The following is a 20,000-nucleotide window of genomic DNA, read 5'->3' as shown; positions in this document are numbered from 1 at the left end:
GTGGAATATTATTGTCAGTATACCGGTACTAGTATAGTATCGCGGTACCAGTGACGTGCAGTCAGGGGAGGCAGGTGAGGCAGGGTGCCATCATGGAAAGAAAAAAAATGTAAAAAAAAATAAAAATTTGAATTGTTACATGTATCCAGTGATTATACTATAAAGTTATTTTCTATTTAACTTCACCAGTTTTAGATTATTTTTATTCAAAATCGCTGAATTTTCACATTTGCCGTTCAAATACTGAGAAAAGACTTGCGGTGAGTCAGCAGCCAGTTGAGCCTCACCATGGATTGCGCAATGACTCGGCTAACTGCTGCCCTGCTGTGCAGTGAGACCGTATTGCTATATGAATTATATTATACATTTCCATAGTTTAGTTAGCTGAGGTATATAATGTACAGTGCATTTTGTCAACAACTGTATGTGTGTAACATATTTCTTGTGCTGAGCAATCATAAAACTGCTGCGAAGACGCACTGGCTGAGGCTCGTAGTAATCCCGCCTCCTGGTGGTAGAGGGCGCTAGTGATCCCAGGGATCATTCTTGCGACTACTCGGTTGCAGAATAAGTGACAACAAGCAGCAACAGTTAGCAAGTCAAGTGCAGCGGCAGCGATCGTTTATTTTTTCCTCTCGCCTGGACTCTTACCATGGAGGATTACATATCTAAAATAAAACTGTTTTCTAAACTGGACTTTCAATCGAAGCAGGAGGTAATAATTAAAGGAAGATCTCCATCGAGACAGAGAGACTTTTAAAACTGAAGAAAGATAAGGAAGACTTCTATAAACAAGTTATCTGTGCTTTTATTCAGAAGGAGCGGCGCATGGACTTCATTTTTAGGTAAAGGTAAAACCATCATAACGTTTTTTTTTATTAAATGTGCTTTTTTGTGTGCTACAGTTTGTATGTGTAAAGAATTCTGGTATGAGCTTTTAAACATAACCCGTTAACTGCTGCCAATCAAATGGTGAATAAGATACTCTTTAGGGTTCATATGTTTGTAAATCTGACTGTGATGAAGTCAGTGCCTCACCAGCCATGATCCTCACCGCACGTCACTGCGCGGTACTAATGAATCAAAAACGGTACTATACTCTGTTTGAAAAGTACCGCTTCCCGGGCATGACGGCGCATCGTGACATTCCTGGTTTTAGCAGCAGAGGAGCATGTTCGGCAACACTCACACACAGAGTACTTACAAGCAGACACAGTGTGTAGACAGAAAAGGGAGAACGGACGCATTTTGGTGTAAAAAGTAAAGATAAAGGTGAAGTTATAACACTGAAACACCCTCAAGAAAAGGTGTTTTAAGACATGGCTAGCTAGCTAGCAGCTAACGTCCATCCGCAGTGTTTTATCTACTTCTAAATCACTAATCCTGGCCTCCATGGTGACAAATAAAGTATGTTTTTTACAAATACCATTATCACTGGAGGACGAGGAATAACTAAACATGCATACAATAGCTCACCGATGTCACCGCTAACAAAAGCTAGCGCTCCTGAATGTAAACAAATGTCATGGGTGGATCTACACCTGACATTCACTGTAATGATACCAAGTACAATAGCGTATCTAGTCGATACTACTATGATTACATCGATATGTTTTATCATCACAAAATCTTTTTTCATTTAAAAAAAAACAAAACCATATTATGTTTATAAAGTCAATAAATATGTCCCTGGACACATGAGGACTTTGAATATGACCAATGTATGATCCTGTAACTACTTGGTATCGGATCGATACCTAAATGTGTGGTATCATCCAAAACTAATGTCAAGTATCAAAGAAGAGAAGAATAAGTGATCATTACATTTTAACAGAAGTGTAGATAGAACATGTTAAAACAGAAAATAAGCAGATATTAACAGTAAATGAACAAGTAGATGAATAATCAATTTGTACAGTTTGTCCCTCATAATGTAGACAAAATAATAGGTAGATAAATGACACAATATGTTACTGCATACGTCAGCAGACTAATTAGGAGTCTTTGTTTGTTTACTTACTACTAAAAGACAAGTTGTCTAGTATGTTCACTATTTTATTTAAGGACTAAATTACAATAATAAACAAATGTTTCATGTACACTAAGATTTTTTGTACAAATAAAGACAATAATGAAATTTTTTTGTGGTACCCTTTATTTCGAAAAGTATCGAAATAAATTTTGGTACCGGTACCAAAATATTGGTATCGGGACAACCCTACAAGCAACATCACCCTTTATCAATACATCAATACATGTATCAATACATCAATACATGTATCAACTGCAGTCATGAGGAGTGCTATTGACAGTTTAACAATATCAACATCATATTTTTTAACTTCTTCCGTATGATGTTTTGTTACCGTAATTTCCGGACTATAAGCCGCTACTTTTTCCCCTCGTTCTGGTCCCTGCGGCTTATACAAGGGTGCGGCTTATTTACGGCCTGTTCTTCTCCGACACCGACGGAGAGGATTTCGGTGGTTTTAGTACGCAGGAGGAAGACGATGACACAATGATTAAAGACTGACTTTTCATTTACCGGTAGGCTGGTTATTTTGATAACGTACAGGCGAGCACGTTGTATTACTTTGCACCGTTGTATTATTTGTACTCTGCACGAATGCTGTTCGCCATGTCAAAGATGTGAAAGTTTGATTGAATGATTGAAAGATTTATTGTTAATAAATGGGACGCTTTGCGTTCCCAAACAGTCATCTCTGTCCTGACAATCCCCTCCGTGGTAGCAGGAACCCCTATATACTACGGTAATTACACATCAAAACCCTGCGGCTTATAGTCGGGTGCGGCTTATATATGGAGCAATCTGTATCTTCCCCTAAATGTAGCTGGTGCGGCTTATAGTCAGGTGCGGCTTATAGTCCGGAAATTACGGTACATACAATTGTTTGATCAAAACAAAGTCAAAAGTGTAAAACAAGGAAAGAAAAAGTACAATTATCCATTACTCATTTTCATTTGTTGCCCTCAAAGTGCTTCTGTGTTCAGGTAAATAATTGTAAACATGAACAAAAACAACAAAGAAATGATTTGAGAGAATGAAAATATCAACCTAATCACTCTCGTTTGGATCATATACTGATACTGCTCTTGGTATCAACACCACCAAATGATGTGTGCTGACTGTCACCATGTTGTTATATTATCTCTCTCTAACTCTTATTCATGTATTTCTTCATTTCCTCTTAATAATAACTGCTTCCTTCCTTCCATCCACACTCCAACTTTACTAAGCACTTATTTCTGTCACGATTGGTAAAACTGGTGGACCCAAATGCAGAAAAGACAAACAGGATTAAAGTTCAAGGGTTATTATTAATAAAACCAGAGGGAAAGGAGGGAGCTCGTAGTCTTTGGCTTTGCAGTCCAGGAGAGCAGGCTGAGGCTAGCAGGCTGAGGCTAGCAGGCCGAGGCTAGCAGGTTGAGGCTAGCGGGCTGAGGCTGGCGGGCTGAGGCTAGCAGGCTGAGGCTAGCAGGTTGAGGCAGGCACACACGGCAGGTAGGGAACTGAAGGCAGAGGAAAAAACAGGGGTAGAATGAGGAGCCAAAAAATACAAAAATGGCAGATTCGCAAGATTCTCAAAAGTGCTAGACTTCTAGAACAAACGGGCGAGAAGCGTTACCACATGTAGAAGGTGAAACGATCTGGCGATCGCGCAGAGAGAAGTCCAAACCTTTGAAGGCTGCAGGTGATGAGTTGATGGCAGGCAGGTGAGTGATTAGAGTGCTGGGATCAGCTGTGCCAGGCTGAGAGCTGGAGCCAAGCCAACGCCCAAAACACGCCCACTCTCCCAAAGACACACACAGAGACAAACAGACAGAGACTGTGACAGTGCCCCCCCCTCAAGGAACGCCTCCAGACGATCCACCAGGCTTGCCCGGGTGACTGCGGTGAAAGGCCAAGATGAGGGAAGGGTCCAGGATGAAGCTGCGTGGCACCCAGCAACGCTCCTCAGGTCCATACCCCTCCCAGTCCACCAGGTACTGCAGACCTCTACCCCGACGGCGCACATCCAGCAGCCGCCGGACCGTGTAGGCTGGGTGGTCGTCGATGACACGGGGGGGTGGGGGGGGGGCGTATCAGGGGGAGATAGTGGGCTGGTCGAAACAGGCTTCAGTTGGGAGACATGGAAAGTGGGATTGATCCTCCAGCGTGCAGGTAATTTGAGTTTAACTGCTGTTGGATTGATGATGGAAATTATTTCATAAGGGCCAACATACCGGGGTGCAAGTTTCTTTGAGTCCACTTTGAGGGGAAGGTCTCTAGAGGAAAGCCACGCCTGCTGACCTGGCTGGTATACAGGTGCCGGCCTTCGGTGTAGGTCCGCATATCGACGATTTCGGTCCACAGAGCTGAGGAGGGCAGCACGAGCATCTTTCCACACCTTGCGGCAACGCCGCATCTGAGCCTGAACTGAAGGTACAGAGATGTCATCCTCCTCAGCAGGAAACAACGGGGGTAGGTAACCTAAGGATACCTCAAATGGTGACACTCCCGTGGCCGCACAGGGTAAAGAGTTGTGGGCATACTCAATCCATACCAGGTGGGTGCTCCAGGAGGAGGGGTTCCTGGCAACGACACATCGGAGGGCCGCTTCTAGGTCTTGATTGGCCCGTTCCGTTTGCCCATTAGACTGAGGGTGATAACCCGAAGTCAGACTCACAGTGGCTCCAATGGCCCTACAGAAAGCCTTCCAAACCTCCGAAATAAACTGAGGCCCTCTATCCGAGACCACATCTGAAGGAATTCCATGAAGACGGAACACATGCTGGACCATGAGGTTGGCTGTTTCCAGGGACGTGGGGAGTTTGGGTAGAGCCACGAAATGCACTGATTTGGAAAATCTGTCCACTATAGTGAGGATAACAGAATTTCCCTGAGGAGGCGGGAGGCCAGTGACAAAGTCCAGTGATATATGAGACCAGGGGCGGCTTGGGACTGGCAAGGGATGGAGTAGGCCAGCAGGTGGTCGATTGGAGGATTTTCCACGGGCACACACAGTACAGGCAGACACAAAGGCACGGGTATCAGCATCCATGGTAGGCCACCAAAAGTGTCGCTTGAGGAGAGTCATGGTGCGGCCAACTCCTGGGTGGCAGGCAAACAAGGAAGTGTGTGCCCACAGAAGAACCTGTGAACGTACAGAGTCAGGCACAAAAAGGCGGTTATCAGGACCATTACCCGGGTCTGGTTGGTCTTGCTGAGCCCTTCAGACCACCGACTCAATCTCCCAAGTCACTGCGGCCACCACACAAGACGCCGGAAGGATAGGCTCAGGACTGGTGGGACCCTCCGAAATGAACTGACGTGACAGGGCATCCGGCTTGACGTTGCGGGATCCTGGACGGTAGGTCAGTGTGAAGCGGAATCGACCAAAAAACAAAGCCCACCGGGCCTGGCGGGAATTGAGGCGCTTGGCAGACTGAAGGTAGGTCAGGTTTTTATGGTCTGTCCAGATGATGAATGGGTGTTCTGCTCCCTCAAGCCAGTGCCTCCATTCCTCCGGAGCGAGTTTGACAGCCAGCAGCTCCCTGTTACCTACATCATAATTGCGCTCAGCAGGTTCTAGCCGATATGAGAAGAACGCGCAAGGATGGAGCTTCTGGTCCTTGGCAGAACGCTGGGATAGTACAGCCCCCACTCCACACTCTGAGGCATCAACTTCCAAGATGAACTGGCGTGAGGAGTCAGGATGAATCAGGACAGGGGCTGTGGTAAAACGTCTCTTAAGCTCCTTGAAAGCAGCGTCAGCCTCTGCTGTCCAAGTGAATGGGACAGACGGAGATGTGAGTCTTGTGAGGGGTGCCACCACTTGACTGTAGTTCCGGATGAACCGGCGATAAAAGTTTGCAAAGCCAAGAAAGCCCTGGAGACGTTTAACTGAGGTTGGTTGAGGCCAGTCCACCACAGCTCGCACCTTTTCGGGGTCTGCCTTCACCTGACCACTCTCAATGATGAACCCGAGGAACCTTGTGGACTGAACATGGAACTCACATTTTTCTGCTTTAATGTAGAGTTTGTTCTCAAGAAGGCGCTGGAGCACTTGTCTGACATGAACCACATGTTCCTCCGGGTTGCGGGAGAAAATCAGGATATCATCCAGGTACACAAAGACGGAGCGGTTAATCAGGTCTCGGAGGACATCGTTCACAAGAGCTTGAAAAACTGCTGGGGCATTAGTCAAGCCAAAAGGCATAACCAAGTATTCGAAATGACCAAGGGGAGTCTTAAAGGCTGTTTTCCATTCGTCACCAGCTCGGATTCGAATCAAATGGTAGGCATTGCGAAGGTCTAACTTGGAAAACACAGTCGCTCCTTGGAGGGGTTCAAAGGCAGATGCCAGCAAAGGCAGTGGGTATTTATTTTTAATGGTGATGTTATTCAACCCTCGAAAATCTATACAGGGACGTAGAGTGCCATCTTTCTTACCCACGAAGAAAAAACCTGCAACGAGTGGGGAAGATGAAGGTCGAATAATGCCTTCAGCCATAGAGTCATGGATGTACTTTTCCATCGCCTCTCTCTCAGGGCGGGACAGGTTGTATAACCGACTAGAAGGCAGGGGAGCTCCTGAAAGCAGGTCAATGGCACAGTCATAAGGGCGGTGCGGAGGGAGGGACAGTGCGTGTTGCTTGCTGAAGGTCTCTTCTAAGTCATGGTAGACAGAGGGAACCTTGGACGGATCTGGGGGCTCTATGACAACTGGAGAGACTGTGTCCTCAGCAGGGGAGCGGGCAGACCGCAGGCAGGTGGAGAGACAGTAGGAGCTCCAGCTCACCACTTTGGCTGCAGCCCAGTCAATGTGAGGATTGTGAAGTCTTAACCAGGGCTGACCAAGGACTACAGGAGCATGAGGAGAAGAGATTATATGGAATTGGATTTGTTCAAGATGATTACCGGAGACAAGGAGGTGCACAGGTTCTGATCGGTGAGTGACACGGGCAAGGAGTCGACCAGTCAGGGAATTGGCTTGCAAGGGTGAGGGAAGTGGCTCGATGGTAATGCCCACTTGGGAAGCAACGTCGGCGTCCAAAAAGTTCTCATCCGCCCCCGAGTCCACCAGAGCAAGGAGAGACAAGGACTGGGATTGCCAACGGAGAGTAGCAGAAAACTGCATTCGGCATAGGGACTTAGGGGAGGAGACAGCTTGGCTCACCAGAACCCCCACTGTTACTGGTGAGCCTACTCTTTTTGGCCGCATAGAACAGGTGGCAAGGAAATGGCCAGGTTGACCACAATAGAGACACACCCCTGCCCTCCTTCTGCGGAGGCGCTCTTCAGGTGTAAGGTGAGCCCGGCCCACCTGCATGGGCTCCTCAACAGGGGAACTGGAGGTTGAGGCTGTGCACATTGGCAAGTTGGGCCCGGCCGGCCTGGGTCTAAAGCTGGGGGGTTCCGATGACCTGCAAGGCACGGGGTCAGCTTGCAGTGGCAAGCTGACCCCGTGGCCATCTGGTCAGAGATGTTGATAGCTGCAGTAATAGCTTCGTCTAGGGACAGCTGCTCATTCCTCAGAGCAATCTCCCTTCCAATGACCCGACTAAGCCCATTCTCGAAGGCAGTGAGAAGAGCCTTGTCATTCCAGCCAGACTCCACAGCTAGGGACCGGAATTCACAGGCAAATTCTCTTACTGAGCTTTTCCCTTGACGAAGTCGCAACAACTGCTGACCTGCTTGCTGCCCTCGTATGGGGTGGTCGTAGACCCGCTTCAGTTCTGCAGATAGTGCAGCAAAGGACTGGACTGCGGGGGATCCTTGCTCACGAAGGGCATTAAAATAACTCAAAGGGGGCCCCTGTAGCAGGTTGGCTACGTAAGCGATTTTGGCTGCCTCACGGCCAAAGCGAGAGGGCTGAGCATCAAAAGCAAGCTGGATCTGAGTTAAAAATTCACGACAAGTGCTAGGATTGCCAGAGTACTTATCAGGCGGGGGGATGTGTGGCTCTGCAGCAGGAACAGCAGGGGGTGCAGGTGGTGCAGGTGGTTCGGGTTGTGGTTGAGCTTGTTGATTGATGAGAGTGGTCAGCTGGGTGGAAACGCGTGACATCTGGTCAATAAGTGTCTGTAGTAGTTGGTCATGGTTTCCCAAACGCTGTCCTTGATTGGCAAGGGCCTCTCTCACACGGTCAAAATCTGCTGGGTCCATTGAAAAAGGCCAGATCGTTCTGTCACGATTGGTAAAACTGGTGGACCCAAATGCAGAAAAGACAAACAGGATTAAAGTTCAAGGGTTATTATTAATAAAACCAGAGGGAAAGGAGGGAGCTCGTAGTCTTTGGCTTTGCAGTCCAGGAGAGCAGGCTGAGGCTAGCAGGCTGAGGCTAGCAGGCCGGCTAGCAGGTTGAGGCTAGCAGGTTGAGGCTAGCGGGCTGAGGCTAGCAGGTTGAAGCAGGCACACACGGCAGGTAGGGAACTGAAGGCAGAGGAAAAAACAGGGGTAGAATGAGGAGCCAAAAAATACAAAAATGGCAGATTCGCAAGATTCTCAAAAGTGCTAGACTTCTAGAACAAACGGGCGAGAAGCGTTACCACATGTAGAAGGTGAAACGATCTGGCGATCGCGCCTTCTTCTTCTTCTTCTATGGAGTTTATTGGCGGTTGGCAAACCAACAAAGGTGCATTACCGCCACCTACTGGACTGGAGTGTGGGACTGTAAATTGGGATTCAAAATAAATACAAATAATAATTAACAAAATAAATAATAAGAAAAATAAAGAAAATAAAAAATAAAATAAAGAAATAAAGAAACAAAACAACTAAATAGGGAACTTAAATCCTCTCCATTAGGCCTGTGTCTATCAGATATGCCATAAGATGCTTGAGCATATCTTCTGCCTCTGCTCCTAGCAGGTTCCCAACACTTAATATCATCCTGGATTCCTCTGCCGCTGCTGTTAGCGTCCTCCTTTCCTCCTCATACCCTCTACATTCTAACAACACATGCTGGACACTTTCATCCTGCCCACATTGGTCACATCTGCCATCAGGGTGTTTTCCTATCCTGTGTAGTGAACTATTCAGTCCTGTGTGCCCTATCCTAAGTCGTGTGATCACTGCTTCTTCCCTCCGGCTCCTGCCCCTCCTCCTTCCCAACCCAACGTGTTTCTGTATGTTGTAAAGGTGTCTTCCCGTGTCTTGGATGTCCCAATATTCTTGCCACACTTTACCCACATGTTTCTTGATTATTGATTTACCTTCTTCCCTACATAACGGTATGTCCATATCTACAGTGTGTGATCTGAGTGATTGTTTGGCCAGAATATCCACTCCCTCATTCCCTTCTATCCCTACATGGGCAGGAACCCAGATGAAGCAAACAGCTAATCCCCTCTTATTCATTCTGTGCAGTTGATTATGTATTTTGAAAATGAGATCTTGCCTACATGACTTCATGGTTTTGATGCTTGTAAGTGCTGCCCAACTGTCTGATGCTATTAGTGTATTTTTATGGTTATTTCCTTCTATCCATTCCAACCCTAAAATGATAGCTGCAAGCTCAACTGTGAATACTGATAGATCGTCTGTGGTTCTTTTCTTGATGTGTATCTTGTATTGTGGAATGAAAACTGCAGCTCCTGTTCTTCCAGTATCAGGGTCTTTTGACCCATCAGTAAAAATCAGCGTTTTGTCTGAGAAATGTTTTTCCAAATAGCCTTCGGCTACCCCTCCCGCAGAGGCCTGCCTATTCCTTTTCTTTAATTGTTGCTGTATTTCAAAATGTATTGTCGGTTCTATGAACAACCAGGGAGGAGTACATGAGTATGGGACTGTCGGACTGAATAGAATATGACCTAAACCGGCTTGTACTGCCTTTACATTTCCTATCCACCCAAAACTCATAAAATGTGACTCATTATGCTCCCAACAGTCCTCTAGGATGGCTTTAGCAGGATGTGAAACACTATGCCCTTGGAGATTGACCCAGTACGCTAACAGCAGTTTCAGTCTCCTGATCCCTAATGGTTGTTCCCCCATTTCTACCTGTATGGCTGCTACTGGAGAGGATTTAAATGCCCCACTGCATATTCTCAGACCCTGTGTCTGCTGCACATCCAGCTTTTTCAGGTGGCTGTCTGCTGCTGCTAGATAGCCTATGCCCCCATAGTCTAGCGTTGCTCTCATGATGGCCTGATATATATTCAGCAGTGACGCTCTAGTTGCACCCCAGTGTCTTCCTGAAAGGCATCTTAAGAGATTGTTGACTCTTTTACATTTATCCCTCACTTTGTCAATATGCTGCCGCCAAGTCAGCTTTTCATCCATCCACATTCCAAGCAGTCTAACGACACTAACCTGCTCAATTTTTTGACCATATATTTTCAAGGAAACCTCTTTGTGACGTCTAGAGAAGCAAATCCCTTGCGTCTTTGCGATAGAAAACTTAAAACCCCATTCATCTGCCCACTGCTCCACCGTCCTAATTGCTGCCTGCAATTTCTTCTGAATATATGCAAGATTCCGCCCCCTTATCCATAATGCCCCGTCATCCGCATACAATGACTTCCCTATACCTCGCTCCACTTGCTCAAAAATATCATTGATCATGACATTAAACAGGATTGGACTGCAGACACTTCCCTGTGGTATTCCATTCTCAACTTGATATATTTTAGAATATTCTGTACCCACTTTCACTTCTATTGTTCTTACAACCATAAAATCTAACACCCAGTTGTACAGTTTTCCATTCACACCTAATTTTTTGAGTTTGATGAGTAGTCCCTCCTTCCATAACATATCGTATGCTTTCTCAACATCAAACATTACCGCCACCACCATTTCTCTGTTGATCTGGGCTTTCCTAATTTCTGACTCTAAACATAAGACACTATCCATTGTCCCTCTTCCCCTGCGAAATCCACTTTGATAGTTTGAGAGAAGGTTTCTACTCTCAAGAAAATGTGACAGTCTCTCTGTCACCAACCGTTCCATAGTTTTCCCTAAATGTGATGTTAAAGCAATGGGTCTATAGCTAGAGGGATTTGATGAGTCTTTACCTGGTTTTAATATTGGTACTATAACTGATTGCTTCCATGTCGACGGGAGTTTACCTGTGTCCCATATGTTATTAAATAGCCTTAACACTGCTTCAAGTGCACTATCCGTCATATGAGCTAACATACTGTAGCATACACCATCTTTCCCTGGTGAAGTTTGTCGTGCGTTTAAAACTGCTCTCCTCAGCTCAAATAGAGTAAACGGTAAGTCCAGGTCTTCTCCTGACAATATGCTTCTTCTTTCTGTACCTCCTATATTTTGTGCAAGGGTGTTGTCTCTACACTGCTTAGCTTTAACAGATAAATTTTCTGAGCTGTGAACCTTCACAAATGTCTTTGCTAGGAGCTCTGCCTTTTCTACAGTACTTATTGCTGTTGTATTATTGCTATGCATCACTGGTATCTCAAAGTTACTTTTTATGCCGCTCATTTTCCTAATCATTCCCCACACTTCTGCCAGGTGTGTTTCTCTCCCAATTTTATTGCAGTATTGTCTCCAGTATGTCCGTTTTGCTGATCTTATTGTTTTCCGAACTACTGCCTGTGCTCTTTTGTATTGTATCAATGTGTCTAGCGTGTGATGAACTTTCAACTGTCTGAATGCTCTATTTCTCATTTTTATTGCTTTGCTACAATTGTCCTCCCACCATGGCACACTCTTTTTCCGCTTGCTTCCTCTACTCTTTGAAATAGTTTCTTCTGCTGTCTGTATCATTGCCGTTACCAATTTTCCATTCATTTCTTCTATATTTGTTATATTCTCTCCCAGTAGCTCTACACACCTGCCTTCACTTATTTTTTGGAATGCACCCCAATCTGCCTTATCCAACCTCCACCTTGGTGTCCTTGCTCCCCCCTCTTGATGTATTTCTATTCCAATCTTGACCATTATTGGATAATGATCACTTCCTACTGTTGACTGATTCAATACTTCCCAAGTACTAACACCTGCAATTATAGTGGATGTGAGCGTTAGATCTATTACACTCTCTGTATTCTGTGAGCTATTATACCTTGTACCTCTTCCATCATTGATACACACCAAACCCATATCATCTATAAACTCCTCTATTATTGACCCATTTGCATCTGTATTATTGCTCCCCCATAATGTGCTGTGCGCATTAAAGTCCCCTAACCATATTACCTTCCCTTGTGTCGGCCCACTTGCATCATTCAATATATCAGTACTTAGTCTATTACATGGGTTATAGTAATTTACTATTGTAATGCTACTCTTTTCTGTCCATACCTTGATTACAATAGATTCTTGCTCCTTTCCTATCTTGACTAAACTATAGCTCAACCCATTCCTCACAAATGTTGCCACTCCTCCACCATTCCCAGTTTCCCTATCATTCCTTATTGCAGTGTAGCCATACATAACAAAATCCCATTGTGGTTTTAACCATGTCTCTTGGATACATATTACATGCGGTTTGTCTGACAAATTTGACACAAATTTTTTAAATTCCTGTCCGTTAGAGGTAAGACTCCTTGCATTCCACTGTAAAATAATTAAGAACATGAAGATCCACCAGCCCATGTCTGAGAGTTAGGTGTTTCTCTAGCTAACATGTCCTCTACTGCTTCCCAGCTTATCCCCTCCAGTCCAAGATATTTCTCAGCTGCTCTCACAATGATCTTAATCTTTTCAGTTTTCCTGCTTGTTTGTGCCGAACAGTTGATCACCTCAACCATAAACAGTACAAATTCATTCTTGCCTACACTCAGCATATCCTCCTTTATGTCTGGCTTAGCACATCCTCCACAAGGTCTGCTGTCACTGTGCTGTGTTGTTTCTTCTGCCACTGGTTTAGGGGCGTCTGCTTGCTTTACTTTCTTCACCGCCTCTGCATATGAAATTCCCTGGGAGCTTTTGACTCTCTGTACCTCAGCCGCTTTTTTGCTCATTTCACACCCTCGATACGCAGAAGTATGCTCTCCTCCACAGTTGCAACATTTTAGCTTAGCCCCTACTTCACATTTACCGTACTCATGCTCACCTGCACATCTACCGCATCTTTGCTTGCCTTTGCAAATTGCTGCTACATGACCATACTTTTGACATTTAAAGCATCGCAGTGGTGGCGGAACATATGGTCTCACCTCATAGCTCATATATCCTATATAAACTTTGCTCGGCAATTTGGGCTCATCAAATGTAATCAACACTGACAAGCTATCACACTTCTCTCCATTTCTGGTCGCTTTCAGCCGCCTGGCTTCCAAAACCTTTGCACCCACCACATTATCTTTAATCTGGTCAACTGACACAACCGTAGGTATACCTGAAATGACTCCCCTAGTCGACTTCTTCCTATCCTCAGGTATTGAGCACTGCATTTTTTACCATCAATCTTGTCCAGTCTTATGGCCTTTCCTTGTTGCATACTATTTTTACAGAATATCAACAATGAACCATTCCGCAACACTTTGGCATTCTTTACTTCACCCATAAACTTATGTATCGCTTTTGTCAACAGAATTGGGTTCCACTCACCGAACGACGCACCGTCTTGAGAAAGTTTGATGATAATTTTATATTCCTCACTCTGACTTGCTATTGGTGTACCACTTCCCTCACTATCCGTTCCTTCTAAGTTGACTCTATCCGCTTGCTGTTTCTGTTTTTTACGCTTTCTCTTGTTTTTTTCCCCTGCCAAATTCCAGTCATCTCCCCTCCCGCCATCTGCTTCAATTCCTCCCATCTCACTTCCTGATCCGTCACTTGCGCCTGCCATCTCCTGCCCATTCACAGTCCAGCGTTTGCCAACCTCCAATAGAACCTCCTGCTATCCCCACCGAACTATGTGCCTCGTCTCTCTACCTGGCGATCGCGCCGAGAGAAGTCCAAACATTTGAAGGCTGCAGGTGATGAGTTGATGGCAGGCAGGTGAGTGATTAGAGTGCTGGGATCAGCTGTGCCAGGCTGAGAGCTGGAGCCAAGCCAACGCCCAAAACACGCCCACTCTCCCAAAGACACACACAGAGACAAACAGACAGAGACTGTGACAATTTGTTGCTTACAACTATTTTAGCAGTTAGCATACACTTGTATATATACATACATATATACATGTGTATATATATATATATATATATATATATATATATATATCATAATATTTTATTAGAGTGTATCAAAACACGTATTGTTATGTCAGGCTTAGCCTTGTCTTGGTTTAAGTCTTATCTTACTGACAGGATGCAGTGCGTCCCCCATAACAATGTGACCTCGGACTATGTTAAGGTAACATGTGGAGTTCCCCAGGGTTCGGTTCTTGGCCCTGCACTCTTTAGTATCTACATGCTGCTGCTAGGCGACATCATACATGTTAGCTTTCACTGTTATGCTGATGACATCATACATGTTAGCTTTCACTGTTATGATGATGACACTCAACTCTACATGCCCCTAAAGCTGACCAACACGCCGGATTGTAGTCAGCTGGAGGCGTGTCTTAATGAAATTAAACAATGGATGTCCACTAACTTTTTACAACTCAACGCCAAGAAAACGGAAATGCTGATTATCAGTCCTGCTAGACACCGACACCTATTTAATAATACCACCTTAACATTTGACAACCAAACAATTATACACCTATTTAATAATACCACCTTAACATTTGACAACCAAACAATTATACACCTATTTAATAATGCCACCTTAACATTTGACAACCAAACAATTATACACCTATTTAATAATACCACCTTAACATTTGACAACCAAACAATTATACACCTATTTAATAATACCACCTTAACATTTGACAACCAAACAATTATACACCTATTTAATAATGCCACCTTAACATTTTACAACCAAACAATTACACACCTATTTAATAACATCTCCTTAACAATTGACAACCAAATATTTATACACCTATTTAATAATACCACCTTAACATCTGACAACCAAACAATTACACAAGGCGACTCTGTAAATAATTTGGGTATTATCATCCACCTAACTCTCTCGTTTGAGTCACACATTAAGAGTGTTACTAAAACGGCCTTCTTTCATCTCCGTAATAACGCTAAAATTTGTTTCATTTTGTCCACTAGCAACGCTGAGAACATTATTCATGCGTTCGTTACGTCTTGTCTCGATTATCCATCCATCCATCCATCCATCCATCCATCCATCCATCCATCGATCTTCTTCCGCTTATCCGAGGTCGGGTCGCGGGGGAAGCAGCCTAAGCAGGGAAGCCCAGACTTCCCTCTCCCCAGCCACTTCGTCCAGCTCCTCCCGGGGGTTCCCGAGGCGTTCCCAGGCCAGCCGGGAGACATAGTCTTCCCATCGTGTCCTGGGTCTTCCCCGTGGCCTCCTACAGGTTGGACATCCCTAAACAACTCCCTAGGGAGGCGTTTGGGTGGCATCCTGACCAGATGCCCGAACCACCTCATCTGGCTCCTCTCCATGTGGAGGAGCAGCGGATTTACTTTGAGCTCCTCCCTTAGGTATAAAATACTACACGGTCTAGCTCCATTCTATCTTGCTGATTGTATTGTACCATATGTCCCGGCAAGAAATCTGCCTTCTAAGAACTTATTAGTGATTCAAAGAGCCCAAAAAAAGTCTGTGGGCTATAGAGTGTTTTCTATTGGGGCTCCAGTACTATGGAAAGTTCCAGCAGTAACAGTTAGAGATGCTACCTCAGTAGAAGCATTTAAATCCCATCTTAAAACTCATTTGTATACTCTAGCCTTTAAATAGACCCCCTTTTAGACCAGTTGATCTGCCGTTTCTTTTCTGCTCTGACCCCCTCTTCTGCGTGGAGAGGGGTGGCACAGATTCGGTGACCACAGGTGATTCGCTAGCTGTTCAAAGTGGGGACCCCGGGGTGGACCTATCATCTGTGCATCACTCTCTGGAGTGATGAATCACGCTTTTCCATCTGGCAATCTGATGGACCAGTCTGGGTTTGGAGGTTGCCAGGAGAACGCTACATTTCGGACTGCATTGTGCCGAGTGTTGTTTGTCAGGAGTTGGGCTTGGCCCCTTAGTTCCAGTGAAATTAATTTTGAATGCTCCAGGATACCAAAACATTTTAGACAATTCCATGCTCCCAACTTTGTGGGAACAGTTTGTAGCGGGCCCCTTCATCTTCTAACATGACTGTGTACCAGTGCACAACGCAAGCTCCATAAAGACATGGATGACAGAGTCTGGTGTGGATGAACTTGACTGGCCTGCACAGAGTCCTGACCTGAACCCGATAGAACACCTTTGGGATGAATTAGAACGGAGACTGAGAGCCAGGCCTTCTCCACCAACATCAGCATGTGACCTCACCAATGCGCTTTTGGAAGAATGGTGGAAAATTGCTATAAGCACACTCCGCAACCTTGTGGACAGCCTTCGCAGAAGAGTTGAAGCTGCAATAGCTGCAAAAGGTGGAGCCACATCATACTGAACCCTATGAGTTAGGAATGGGATACCACTTCAACTTCATATGTGAGTCAAGGCAGGTGGCCAAATACTTTTGGCAATATACTGTATACAGGTATATACACATACACACATATACACACACACATATAAACATTCACACACATATATATATATATATACACACATATATATATATACATATATATATACATATATATATATATATATATATATATATGTCTATATATATATATATATATATATATATATATATATATATATATATATATATATATATATATATATATATATATATATATATATATATATATATATATATATATATATATATAGACATATATATATATATATATATATATATATATATATATATATATATATATATATATATATATATATATATATAAAATTTGATTTTATAAATAACCATAATAATTTTAAACAACATACTTTATTGGCAGAAGAAACACTAAATATTATTTTGGATTCTTAAGAGTCATATGTTTATGGAGTCATTAAATTTTAATGTTTACATGTTTTTAATTTTTTTGTGTTAGAATTGTTTTTGTTAGTTGATGAAGGCAGATGAAGTGTTCACTTTGCTTCATGTCCGGTTTATGTGACGTCACTTTCTGTTGTGGACAGTTTGGTCTTTTTAATAAAGTTGTAAAACAAAAAAAAGACCTTTGTGTCACTTCTGAGTATGGATTGATCCCTCTTTACTAAGCATGCAGGTTTAATGTGCACAATTGAATATCTTAGTTTATAGAAGTTGTGTCTTGTAATAACATTAGTGTTAGTCGGTCGGTGAGTTGATCAAAATCAATTAACGTTTATTGATCACTTGAATTTACTACGGTAATACTGACCATCAGAAGTTCTACTGCGGTTATCATTAATAGCGTTTGTGGTTCCATACCTGATGGAGACACATCATTGTCTCCTAAATACAGTCGTGGTCAAAAGTGTACACACACTTGTAAAGAACATAATGTCATGGCTGTCTTGAGTTTCCAATCATTTCTACAACTCTTATTTTTTTTGTGATAGAGTGATTGGAGCACATACTTGTTGGTCACAAAAAACATTCATGATGTTTGGTTCTTTTATTAATTTATTATGTGTCTACTGAAAAAGTGAGCAAATCTGCTGGGTCAAAAGTATACATACAGCAATGTTAATATTTGCTTACATGCCCCTTGGCAAGTTTCACTGCAATAAGGCGCTTTTGATAGCCATCTACAAGCTTCTGGCAAGCTTCTACTTGAATTTTTGACCACTACTCTTGACAAAATTGTTGCAGTTCTGCTAAATGTGTTGGTTTTCTGACATTGACTTGTTTCTTCAGCATTGTCTACATGTTTAAGTCAGGACTTTGGGAAGGCCATTCTAAAACCTTCATTCTAGCCTGATTTAGCCATTCCTTGACCACTTTTGACGTGTGTTTGGGGTCATTGTCCTGTTGGAACACCCAACTGCGCCCAAGACCCAACCTCGGGGCTGATGGTTTTAGCTTGTCCTGAAGGATTTGGAGGTAATCCTCCTTTTTGTTGTCTCATTTGCTCTCTGTAAAGCACCAGTTCCATTGGCAGAAAAACAGGCCCAGAGCATAATACCACCACCACCATGCTTGACGGTAGGTATGGTGTTCCTGGGATTAAAGGCCTCACCTTTTCTCCTCCAAACATATTGCTGGGTATTGTGGCCTAACAGCTCCATTTTTGTTTCATCTGACATCACATGGACAAAGATAAGACCTTCTGGAGGAAAGTTCTGTGGTCAGATGAAACAAAAATTGAGCTGTTTGGCCACAATACCCAGCAATATGTCTGATACTGATAGATGACCACAGCCCTAATAAAAGGTGCTTGCTGACCTGAAACAAAGGCACCTGGTCATGGTCCGTACTGCACAGCTGCCAGGGGGAAGGAGTGCTGGCGTTGAGGGAGAAGCGGTAAACCGTTGTGGAACTTCTGAGATTCAACTTCGATATAAACACTGTGAGTAAAAATGCTAAAAAACAGAAAGAGGGGTAGAGTGTGTCAGCAGAGAGCAAAGAGTTGTATTACAGTACATCTGTCAGGTAATACAATAGAAATCAAGCTTGGATATACATTCACATCAGTGTTTCTTCACCATAGGGCCGCCAAAAAGGTTCTGTTTCTCAGTTGTGGCGGTACCTGTTGTAATACACGTTTTCACCATTGGAGTGAATGTCATGGATAAGTTCCATCCATCCATCCATTTTCTACCGCTTGTCCCTTTCGAGGTCGCGGGGGGCGCTGGAGCCTATCTCAGCTGCATTTGGGCGGAAGGCAGCGCAAAAAAAGATGACCAAAGTGGTGAATAGAGATGGGGTTTATGGCTCTTTGAAGGGAGGTGTTCCTTTTAAATGACACATTCAAAAGACTGCCTCGTTATTGTAGTTATTTTAAAAAAATCAAGAAAACAGCTTGGCTATATGGGTTTACCAATGCAAAACACTTTTGAGACAATTGTGAAAAACAGCTGTTTGAATACATATATATACATAAATATATATACATATACGTTAGGTCAGGAAAAAACACAGAGGCTATATCATCCATACAAGCCTGTTTCACAGGTTTCCCTGCTCATCAGGGGATTTTTATTTTTATTTAAATAGATTTTATTTTTATTTAAATAAAATCCCCTGACGAGCAGGGAAACCTGCGAAACAGGCTTGTAGGGATGATATAGCCTCTGTGTTTTTTCCTGACCTAACGTATATTCCGCTCTACTCCGGTTTTGAGCACTGTATAACGGATAAACAACAGAAACCTCGATCATATATATATATATATATATATATATATATATATATATATATATATATATATATATATATATATATATATATATATATATATATATATATATATATATATTTATTTATACATATACATATATATATATACAGTATATATACATATACTGTATATACACATGTATAGTATATACATGTATGTATATACATATATGTACACACATATATATATATATATATATATATATATATATATATATATATATATATATATATATATATATATATATATATATATATATATATATATTAGGGGTGTGGAAAAAAATCGATTCAAATTCGAATAACGATTCTCACGTTGTGCGATTCAGAATCGATTCTCATTTTTTAAAAATCGATTTATTTTTATTATTTTTTATTATTTAAAATGTATTTATTTATTTATTTTATTTTTTTAAATTAATCAATCCAACAAAACAATACACAGCAATACCATAACAATGCAATCCAATTCCAAAACCAAACCCGACCCAGTAACACTCAGAACTGCAATAAACAGAGCAATTGAGAGGAGACACAAACACGACACAGAACAAATCAAAAGTAGTGAAACAAAAATGAATATTATCAACAACAGTATCAATATTAGTTACAATTTCAGCATAGCAGTGATTAAAAATCCCTTATTGACATTATCATTTTAAAAAATGTAAAAAAAGAACAATAGTGTCAAAGTGGTTTACACTCCTTCACATCTCA

General features: G+C 42.8%; 1 protein-coding gene across 3 annotated transcripts in view; it reads right to left on the bottom strand.

Moving 5' to 3' along the window:
- Positions 1–20,000, bottom strand: part of disp3 (dispatched RND transporter family member 3) — a 98,256-nt gene that overhangs the window by 50,126 nt on the left and 28,130 nt on the right. For 2 of the 3 annotated variants that reach the window (XM_062050697.1, XM_062050699.1), the window contains exon 11: positions 18,330–18,466. The exons of the other annotated variant lie outside the window; for it this stretch is intronic. In XM_062050697.1, the coding sequence (XP_061906681.1) occupies positions 18,330–18,466 (137 nt within the window). The remainder of the gene's footprint in view (positions 1–18,329; positions 18,467–20,000) is intronic. 3 annotated transcript variants of the gene reach the window in all.

This window comes from Entelurus aequoreus, linkage group LG06, assembly GCF_033978785.1.
Source record: "Entelurus aequoreus isolate RoL-2023_Sb linkage group LG06, RoL_Eaeq_v1.1, whole genome shotgun sequence".
NCBI classification, from domain to species: Eukaryota; Metazoa; Chordata; class Actinopteri; order Syngnathiformes; family Syngnathidae; genus Entelurus; species Entelurus aequoreus.
Note: the sequence above shows the minus strand (reverse complement) of the source record. Positions and strands in the feature narration are given on the sequence as shown.